Raw genomic sequence first — 11,054 nt, 5'->3', positions numbered from 1 at the left:
TCTACTCTCTATTTTGAATAGGATGGAATGGAAGGAGTAAAAGTCCAAAACAAACTGCAGTGGTTCTTACTAAGTACAAATAATATACATATGAAACAGCTTTCATTTTTACATTATTGGTCCAAAACTACTTATGCATCCTCCTCAATAGCAAACAGGAGGTGAGACACATTTCTTAGCTGAGTAAAACCTCAGTCTGAGCTTGGTATCTATCTCAGTTTTAAATCCAAAGTCTAATCTAAAAGCTAACAGTGGAAGATGTACTAAAAGCAGTTTATTAAAAAACCTAACAATGAATCAGCACTTTAAAAACATACAGTACAGTAGACCTTATGGAGATGAGTCGGCGTCTAGGTTTCCCTGTCGATGAACTGCAGGTGAATGGGGGCACCAGGGCAGAGTAGGCCATGGGTTTTTGCCTTGACATCGTCAGTGAGAGGAGACAAGCCAATGCGGAACTTTTGAATGAGCTGCACAAGAAGCAAAAACACAGAGATGTCAGATAGTATGACTCATTTTAATAGTGAGACATTGTCCATGAGTTCATTTGTATGTGTGATCTTTAGTAGCACAGCTGGGAACTGGTTCACTTCCTCTGGTCATTTACATTGCCTGGTTCCAAAATATTCAGGGACTGTGTGAGCTGTGTCATTTGAGACGTGGATTTGGGAGTGGACAGTTTGACCCATTTATTTGTACTGTTCACACTATGATGATTCAAGAATGTCAATTTTCCATGAAATGGTTCAACAAAACCCCAAAATACCCTGCTGTACAGATGATCAACAACTGGACTTGTTTAATTTAGTGTTTAGGCCTGCTGGCTTGAAGCCTGAAAAAAGAAGACAATATGGACTGATTCATTAGTATTTACTCATATTTCTCCATTATCATACACTAAATGTTTGTTGAGTTGGTTTTCTTTATTTGTCTTATTGTTGAAAATATATGAGCGCCATGTCACGTGCCTTTTAGGGTCTTGTAGGGTTTGGCGTAGTTGTATGCACTGGCACAATACTGAAAAACTTTATTCATTCCTGTAAGTAGATATATTTATAGATATGTCTGAAGAGTGTCTGTGTGTAGCTTAGAGTGGATTAATTTCCTACCCTTGCTAGAGCAAGATGCATCTCTAACTCTGCTATTCTTCTGCCAATGCAGCTCCTGATGCCATAGCCAAAGGGAATCGAGCCAAAGTTGTCAACACGATCTGTGGTGTCTTTCCGTATCCAGCGATCCGGTTGGAAGTCAATAGCGTCAGCAAAGCTCTCATCATCCATAGATGTGGAGTAGTGACACAGGGCCAACTGAGTCTAACAAAGTAAGAAAACAAAGAAAAAAAAAGTCAGTTGTGTAATGAAAACAGCTGGGCTATTGTACACGCAACTGTACAAGAGAGAGGAGGAGACAGATGTATGCGCAAGGCAAGATCTTGTTACATCTGGTTCCACTGTAATGTTTTTGGCTGACTATCATGGTTAGCACATGCACACTCCAGAAGACTTGGATCTATTATGTCTCTAACAGTCTTACCCCTTTGGGGATGAAGTATCCGCCCACCACCATGTCATCCTGGGTAATCCTTCCGTTGCCTGGGAGAACTGGAAAAAGCCTGCTCCCAGGGAGGGGTGCACAAAGACTGTTATTCAACAGCACTATACATTGATCTTTTCACAAAGTTTAATTCGAAGAGATTGTGAAAGCCACACACAGAGATGGCTAATGAACAAATTAAAGATTCTCATACTGAATAAAGGCAAGCAGTTAGTTAGTGACAGAAAAGCTAGAGAAGAAAAAACAATGAGAGTATAAAAATGAATGCAGTCTGCACCTGAGAGTCTCTTTGACCAGTCCTCTGATGAGAGGCATATTGGGGACATCGTCAGCTGTGGCGACTGTCCCAGGTCCCAGAGTCCTTGTCACTTCATTAAAGATTTTCTGCTGTATATGAGGGTGCCGCGCTAACAGGTAGCTGGCCCATGAAAGGGTGAAGGATGTCTAGGAGGACAGAAAAGCAGAAAAGGGTTTGTTTTTTTGGGGTTTTTTTTTTTTTTTTTTTTTTTTTTTTTACACATTTGTTATATTCCACTTTGTATACATTACTCTTTGAATGTGTAATAGATTTGTATCATTCTTTCCCTTCTCCATTAAATCTCTGTGAAGATGTTGCCTTTTCTTTTGATGTTTTGCAACAGGTCTGACTGCAATTCAAGCTGATACATGAGTTTCTATGATGTTGCGTAAGTGTTGGGAAACAGTGAGGGGCTTTGAGGGAGAGGGGGCTAATTCCACGTGCTGGGCAGACACTCAAGTCCACTCCACCAGATGCAACCTCAGGCCTATACTCCTCATCTTACATCACTCACTGTTATCTATTCTAATCCAACTGTACCTTGATTAAAATGCACTCAGCTGTTCCACATATAATAGCATTAAAGTGCGTGAGGACACACAGAGTTTGAAATAATCCTAATTAATTAAATTCAAATCACTTCTACCTCACTTTCCCTTTTTTAAAATTCCCTATATAGCCTTCCTGATGTCACCGCTTCTCTCCCTCCACCATGGACCCCCTCTCCTATCACTTTCCACACATCATGTACTTTCCTCTTTCTCATCAGACACACCCCTGGTCATTTTCATTTCCTCTTTCCTCCTTTGCAACCACCCTTCTCATTTCAGTTATCTAGCTCACAGTCATACTTTTCGTGACTCATATGTCACTGACGTTTTAATTTCAATGATGTGGGCAGATGAGCAAATGATATGGAAATGGGTGTCAACTTTCCTGTACACACATATCTTTTACTGGCTGTACTGCATACCTTGTTACCCCAGCCCACATCTTACTGCTTTTTCTGACATCCTGTCCATCTTACCATCCAGCTTCTTCACTCTTCTACCTATAGGCCACATTTAATGACATATGTGGATATCAGAGGGGCAGCCTTGTTTTAGCAAGCATCACACTAAATAAACCCCATAGGTCAGTCTGATGTCGGTGTCTCCCTATGGACTAACTAATGATCAAAAGGGTATCTACCCTTATGCTCCACCATCCTTTTCACTGTTGTGTCCTCCACCTCCCTCCTTTGCCTATCCTTCCTCAGATTTTCCCTCCCACTCCTTCCCTCCCCATGTAACCATGCTCCTAATCAAGCCCAGCTGGCACAGATGCTGGCAACAACTCAGACAAAGCCAGAGAGGAATCATATGACAGAAGCCCATCCGAACACAGCTCTAAAGGACTTAGGCCTCTCCCCTCCACCCCCCATTTTTTCTAACATCCATCATACACCCAACTCTTTTTGTCCTCCTCCTTATGACAACAAATTCTCCACTCATTGCAGCGTCTCTCTACCTCAGAGCCCACAGGCCCATCCCTTTATTCTCCCCCTTGTCTCACCTCTGCCCAGTCTGTGCTATAACTCTGGCTGTGGCTAACGTGTCCTGACAGCTCTTGTGTGTTCTGAGTAAAGGCAAATGCACTGAAGGGTCAGGTAATGGCTCAGCTAAGTCCAACCCCCTGCCAGGACATGGCCGTTCAACAAAAACACACACACACACACACCCTTTTATCCCATGGCCCCTTGCTCAGCACAAAACACTCTACACTCCTAATTCTTATTAATGTGACAGTACCCCAAACAAATTAGGCAGTAACTGTGCACATGTGCACACAGTATGTGCACAGATGCAAGTGCAAACATGCATGTACCAGACAAGTGGGGAGCAGTTGGAAAATCATTCTTAGTGAGTATTGTGCATTATCAGGCAACATATGCTTCTGTCTCAGAAACATTTTATGTTTCATTTCAAATAATTTTTGGGAATAATTAAAGTTTTCTGTTTTTTGCTGAATTGTTGATCCAACCAACTGAGGTGCCACATATGAAAAAGTAACATCCTGGGTGAACCCTCTCATGTTCCTGCTCCCTTTCAGAGTTTCTCATTTCTTTATTGTTTAATCTGCCAGTTAGAAGGTGAACAACTTCACCCAAAAAAAATGTTTTCAATGACATTAAACCAACAGTAATTATTTGCAAGTGTTATTCAATTAAGTTCTAATGTGGAAACACATGAACACATAACACAGATGTCTCATAGAGGGGACAAAAAGACAAAAGCCCCCCTGTGCAGATCTAACAGACAGAGACAAATGATGAGAAACTAAATATGAGTGAGAACAAGTTTGTCAGTGGGATACTCTGTAACCTCACAATTCACTGCTCTGACCTGACGCTGGCACAGCTACACAGGCATGGATGTGGCGCCAGAAACCCAACCCTTGAAACTCGACACTAACTCAGACACACACACAGACAGACATACACGTGCTACTCCCAACCGCTCCACCTCCTAAAGCCACATTCTCCACACTCCTTAAACCTCTCCCTGCACATATCCTTCAACACTGCTGCATAAACACAGGCACGCACGCACACACACACACACACACACACACACACACACCGTGTCAACCCCAGCCAGTAGCATCTCCGTTACGTTGGCGTAGATTTCCTCCATGTTCATCTCTTTGGTAATGAGCATGTGCGTGAGTAGTCCCCCCTTCACCTCCTCTCCCCGCTCCAGCTTGGCCTTGATATCTGCAAACCTGTTATCCACGTGAATATGGCCTGAGATGAAAAAGAGACGAAGAAGAGAAGAAGGGATGAATGGAAGGGATGTGGGTGGGGGGGGTGTGGGGTGGGGGTGGGTGGGGGGTAGGGTTGGGTGGGGGGGGTTGAGGGGAGGTGAGGAGGGAAGGGGACGTGAGGGAGGGTAGTGAAGGAAAGGAAAGAGAAGAGAGAACAGGTTATGTAACAGAGCGACCCCCTAATCCCACAGTCTCATGGTACAGCCGTAGAGATTTATATGCAAATCAACATTCCTTTCTATTGATGCCAGGCTATTTATCACAAAAAAAAAGAAAGAAAAAGAAAAAGTTTGCAAATAATTAACTAGACATGAGCTTCACAGTTTTGTAATTCAAAAAGTATCACAGAGAAAGCATCATCAAACATGTTTGCACGTTGAAAACTATTATACTGCTTTTTAAAAAGAGGAAAGTTTTGGCGTAAAGTCATTGGACTGGAGAAACTCATTCTGGAAACATGTAGCACAAGTAGTACTTTAAGATATATTGGGGTTTTTTTAATAGTGCAAAGTCACAACTTCATTAAAGGACATTCTGGACACTCAGAAAAAAGGACAAGAAACTTTAAAGGTATATTACAGCAATTTTACACTAATGGGCAGCATGCAAGTATACTAAAAAAGTATTTATGTGGCCCCTGCAGTCACAAATTAAAAGCTATACACTACTTACTAAATTTGAAGAGGCCATCCCAGGACAAGCAGAATTCCTCCCATGGTTTGGGAATGACAGGTCGGAGCCACTTGGGAATCGCCCCGGCGTACATGGTTGTCTTGAAGGAGCTGAACATGAGGTGCAGCGCACTGATGTAGTCTTGGGTTTCCTTGGGAACCTCATTTTCCAAACAGCCAAGTCGGCACTCATACAAAATGGCTGCCACACCTGTAAGACAAAGACCAGGAAGAAGAGGAGGAGACAGAGTTTCAGTCATGTTTTGTGAAGATATAGTATAGTAACAACCAGTGGTGGACAGTAACGGAGTAAATTTACTTGAGTACAGTACTTAAGTACATATCCAGAGGATTTGTACTTTACTTGAGTATTAGATTTCTTTGGTACTTATTACTCTTACTTGAATACATTTCCAAGACAAATATTTTTACTTTTACTCGAGTAAATTTCTAGGAAGGCTGAAAAGTACTCGTTACTTTCAGGTCTGCTCTTTTTTTAAATTTTTTTTTTTAATTCTAAAATACTATTGGACACAAGCTGTGTTTGTCAAAGAATGAAACCTATCACAGTGCACGCTCTCCACTGGGATCTACGTAAAGGCGGATAATAGAGACAAGAGACAAGACAAGACAGACATGGGGAGACAGAGTTTGTTGTGCTCCTATATTGTACTGGTACATGTCCTTCCTGTAAAGTGAAGTGACTTCAACATTGAGTTATTGAAAGCAGAGATGTAGTTTTTTGTAAAGCAGTGGTTCTCAACCAGTGGTCTGGGGACAACATTGGTCTTTGAGAGGGTTCCAGTTCCCAACTTAGCTAAATGATAGAGAGTTAGTTGGACGGTGCAGGTTCATTTGGTTACAGTTTTAATGATTGTTAATAAACACTGCATCTGCAACATCTGCTGTCCTCTTATGATCCCATTCATTTTATTTGTTCTCATAGGTGTTTCTGCAGGCTTTATATAACTTTGTGGTTCTAAAAGCAAGCACATCAGTGCAGGTGGTTTCAAAGAGTTAATTCTCTGAAACAAGACTTAAAAGGTCCTTAAATTCATTTAGAAAAAATTATAGTAATTCATTGATGTGAAAAATAAGAAGTTTACTCTTACTCTTACTTTTACTTAAAGTAAATTTAAAAACATGTACTTTTGGATACTTAAGTACCTTTAAAAGCAAGTACTTTTTTACTCTTACTCGAGTAACATTTAGACTGAGCTACTTTTACTTGTAACGGAGTAAATTTTGACCGGTAGTATTTGTACTCTTACTCAAGTACTGAGGCCGAGTACTCTGTCCATCTCTGGTAACAACTTCAGCAGTTGTGGATGGATTACTTCAACTTCACAAGCATCACTATGTGCCACATCTACATCTTAAAGGATTGGTTAACATGGTGTGTATTTTTATTTTCCCCATCTATTTTCTCTTTGATCTGGCCTCTTCCTGCCCTCATTCTGTCCTCCCTGGTGGCCTTGATCGATCTCCTACTGCATAATCACTTTCAAATCCGCCCTGCCTCACTTTCAGTTCACATCACAACCATCCTTCGCAGGATTTTTACCAACCTTCCATGGCATATTTGAAGAAGAGGTCATTTATGTTCAGGACAGTTGTGCCGTCAGACTCCTGGCTGCGCAGAATACAAACTCTCTTGATCAGGTCATCGACAACATTGTTCACGTCATCAGAGAAGACCGCGACATCACGGGGACGCATGATGAGCTGTCTGAGCACGCTCCGCATCTTCAGCCACTCTTCTCCCTCACTGGAAAAACAGGACACAGCCCACAAGGTGGATTTTTCAGCATTTCTATCCATTTTCTTATCTTAAAATAAGACATTCACAGACATATAAATATAATATCCTAGATTTGATGAAGAATGGAAGTGGTGAAACTGTTCTCAGAGTTTATAGAGATACAAAAGCTGATGGGCATGCAAATGAGAAGTGAGCTTATCCTGGAAGTGCAGCCCAGGCACCAAGTTCTGTGCTGTGCCCATCTACACATATGGAAACTAAAGTGATTATTCGGTCACACTCTAAGTCATTTATTTCATTCAGACTCAAAGATCAAAGGTTGCAGGAGGACTCACGCTGAGATGAGACCAGTGGAACGACCTCTCATGTCTCTGTACTCCTTCCAGGACTCCATGTTGGCCCTCTGAGGGGCTACACCCTCGGCCCTCAGCACCTGAGCCACCAGGTCACGGTCTGCAATTGAGACCACCAGCTGGGGTCCAAAACGGGACTTGAAGATTTTTCCATACTGCTTTCTGTGCTCCATCTATAAAGCAGTGGTGAAAACAACAGATTAGTTTCACTTTCTTAATTCACATGACTTGATACAAGTCAGTAAACAGTAAACAGTTTTGGGGAAAATGGAGAGAATCCAGCAGTGATTTCACTAAATAAATGGTGATTGTTAGATTGTTATTAAATCCGGGTTTTAGCTAAGAAACATCAATATGTAAACATGAATTCTCATTATATAATCCAATTTGAGCAGATGAACTTAGACTGACTAATAATGGTAATGAAGCACACTGGAGCAGAGTAGTGTTGTATGCCAGCCATGCCAGCTGTGTCACTGTATCTCCAGCAGAACCGGTCTGTAACAATGGCATTATGTACATCTTCATTTACCTGCCACCCAAAAGCATTATTTGACTGTTGCTGTCTGTGACAGTGAATTTCTATATTTGGGATATCATTTTTCAAATGTAATAAGGGCAAGTGGTGTTGAATACACAGCAGCACTCCTTTATTCAATTAAGCACTTTTAATAACTGTACCACTAAAATCCTGTAGAGGAAGATTACTGGTGTGCCACGATCTACTTTTGAATTTACCCTTAGTAATGACCTTTACGTGAAACTTCTTTAGACATACAGTATACAAATGTGCCAATATTTTATTAAGCAACTATGGAATATCTGTCACTTTGAACCCTCTCTATGAAAAGTGTAAAAAAAAAAAAAAAAAAGATAAATATGAAAAAAATTATTTTCTATTTCCACATGACAGTACCATAAGGGATTTATTGATATGAACTCACATTTTTCTTTCAAAAGACGTGTCATGATACAAAGCTTGTGATTAGTCTATTAGTTTGTGTTAAATTTCAACACAGCCTCGACTCCGTGATTATGACTTACCCCGTCAAGAGCATACTGCATAGGTTAGGCAACAAAACAGGTACTTATTTAACAGCCATTCTCACTAGTGACACAATGACACGAGTCTTTTTTTTTTTTTTTTTTTGTCATAATGCTTGACGCCTCTGGCTAATTTGCACATTTCACACTTTTTAGCTGCGAACATTTTCTCCACAGACTGAGACCAAAGCAACAAGATTATCTGCTGCATCTTGCAATGGTGAAAACCCTTCCAGTGTTCCCTGTAAGTCACTTGAGGGCAATTACAAACACCATACTTTGAAGTGGAGAGTTCACCAGCGATGAAACCTCTGGTGCGCTTTTACGCAACGGTCTGTGCCATTTTACGCAGAGGTAGAAAATTTGGCAGACCCCGAGAATACACAGACTCTTTACCACTGATGGAGAACAAAATGAGACAAAGCACCAAAAACGCACATATGGATGGCATTACCTGAATTTCATGAATTCTGCTAAACCCGTCTCTACAGAAGAACTCAATGATGTTGGTTAGGGTATTGGGTCCGGGCATCTCCTTCAGGGTCTTGATTCGGGTTTTCTCGCCGACATCCGCTGGTGTGATCAGTCTTTGAGGCATGGCCTCTTCTCCGGCCGCGGTGATCCCCAAAGCTTCGCTGGCTGCTGACTTGTGTAAATTGCGTAAAATGAAGAACATTTGTCTATTCAGCCGGTCGCCTTGAAAATTCTTCCAAGATGCTGTCGTAAAATGATTGAGGAATGCCATTATCTGGATACTTTCGGAGTTTTCGAGAGCAAAAAAAAAAAAAGCGATATATGATGGGGTCTTTTGCAAAGTCTCAAAAGCGCAGAGTTCAGAATTGCAGATGCATGTTCCCTGTACGTGGAAAAGCGTTGCCCTCTGTGTGGTATTGCAGTGTTAGATGGGGTTTTTATTGAGGAACGCTTTCGCACAGCTGCTTGTACAACGTCAGAGGTGGAAGAGGATTGGATGTTCGCTCAAACTGAAGGGAGGGACAACGCTGTATTCGGGTGTGGGCGTTTCCCCCCAAAAAAGCTGTCGGATTCAGGCTTTCATTGGAAAAGGAGTGCATTACAACGTGCCAGTGCCACAGTTACATCAGACCAATCAATCAGCCCCTGTGAACGCGCACACACCACCCCCAGCAAACACACACATACACACACATACACACACTGAATGAACATTAACGTGATCAACTTCACATGAAGTCAAACTTCATGTTTGCACACACACACACACACACACACAGTCTATCTCATGTAAGCACACAAATCATCAGCTGTTTACACCTACATATGTAAGTGCTCACTGCATTGATAATGTTCAGCAGCTACATTTTAAGTAATAGATAAGAGTATATACAATCTGTGGAGACAGATTGCAAATAAAAGTTATCTAAGCCTGGAGCCCATGAGATTTATGTCGACCATTTCTCTTGAGTAATTCAGCCCCTCCAGCAGAGATGGTATACCAGTGCTACATGGCAGTTGAGCAAATGTAAAATATTTGCACATTGTTCATGTCGCCTTCTCAGAAACTGCTCATGGTGATGTGAACTTCGGCTAAACTTTTGGTGTTGATCTTCTTGGCTTCAACAGATCTTGCAGTGGAGATTTAAACCCTAAACACATCACTACTTTTTAATTTACAATTGCCTTTCTTACAATTCTGAGAAATTAAAGCACTGATCTAAAATAGCCATTTTTTTTTTACCATCTAGTTATTAAATATGATCATAAGTTACAAAACTCAGCATGCTTCATGTCCTGATGTGTTCTTTTGTTGATTTTTACATTTTACACTGTCCATCCTCTAAACCACTTGTACTTTTCTCAACCAACACGTGGATTTTAATCTACCTCTTTACTTTTAGCTCCTTCCAAGCAAAGAGGCTAAGCCTCAAGGCTCCTGAGGACACAAAACACAGAATGAATTACCAAGCCACAGACGGGGCCATTTAGGGTGAGTCAGGCCCTGTGGTCTAGTGAAGGGTGGCTGGGTAGAGGTGGTTATTTTCCCACACTCACCATTTTGGCAGCCTGCACAAAGCACCAGGCTCTAGATATTTGTTGTTTTTTTGGGAATATCTTCAAATCATCAACAAGCAGAGGAGGGAGACCCCACAAACCCCAACCCCTCTCTATCCACAGCTTTTACTCATGCCAAGTCCAGAAAAGATGAAAAGTTTGCACATAGTGCTATGTTTTCTTTATTCAGCCAAATTAAAATCAATTGGTGTACTGGGAAAGAAAATGTGACATGTAGCCAGTGGTGACTATTAATTGCTGCCAGGAAATTTTATTTATGGGTTTTCAATAGTTTAACTTGTTGGTTTTGAAAGTTGCCATGCTCCATTTTGCCAGTCTTGTCTGTTATATGCCACTGTGTAAAAAGACTCATTTTGATCAAATATTCTAAACATTAATTTCAGCCTCCTGCAGCGCTCATGTATGCAGCATAAAGAACTTTCATTCTTTCTTGTGACATTTTATCTTTTCTTAGTGTGACACTTGATTGTTCAAAAGTTTAACCAATTGTGAACCTGAAAAAGAAAACTCAAGAT

General features: G+C 41.2%; 1 protein-coding gene across 1 annotated transcript in view; it reads right to left on the bottom strand.

Moving 5' to 3' along the window:
* cyp27c1 (cytochrome P450, family 27, subfamily C, polypeptide 1) overlaps positions 1-9,451 on the bottom strand; it is a 10,288-nt gene extending 837 nt beyond the window's left edge. The window contains exons 1-9 of the mRNA XM_071488892.1: positions 8,942-9,451; positions 7,426-7,616; positions 6,897-7,096; positions 5,330-5,539; positions 4,474-4,637; positions 1,832-1,998; positions 1,534-1,612; positions 1,110-1,313; positions 1-470 (exon numbers count right to left, since the gene is read on the bottom strand). The exon at positions 1-470 is cut by the window's left edge and continues 837 nt beyond it. Of these exons, the coding sequence (XP_071344993.1) occupies positions 351-470; positions 1,110-1,313; positions 1,534-1,612; positions 1,832-1,998; positions 4,474-4,637; positions 5,330-5,539; positions 6,897-7,096; positions 7,426-7,616; positions 8,942-9,232 (1,626 nt within the window). The 5' untranslated portion in view covers positions 9,233-9,451 and the 3' untranslated portion in view covers positions 1-350. The remainder of the gene's footprint in view (positions 471-1,109; positions 1,314-1,533; positions 1,613-1,831; positions 1,999-4,473; positions 4,638-5,329; positions 5,540-6,896; positions 7,097-7,425; positions 7,617-8,941) is intronic.
* Between the last annotated feature and the right edge of the window lie 1,603 nt (positions 9,452-11,054).

This window comes from Trachinotus anak, unplaced genomic scaffold, assembly GCF_046630095.1.
Source record: "Trachinotus anak isolate AG129_WGS33_773 ecotype Australia unplaced genomic scaffold, CSIRO_AGI_Tana_v1 ptg000011l, whole genome shotgun sequence".
Lineage (NCBI taxonomy): Eukaryota > Metazoa > Chordata > Actinopteri > Carangiformes > Carangidae > Trachinotus > Trachinotus anak.
This window is presented reverse-complemented; position numbering and strand designations above follow the sequence as displayed.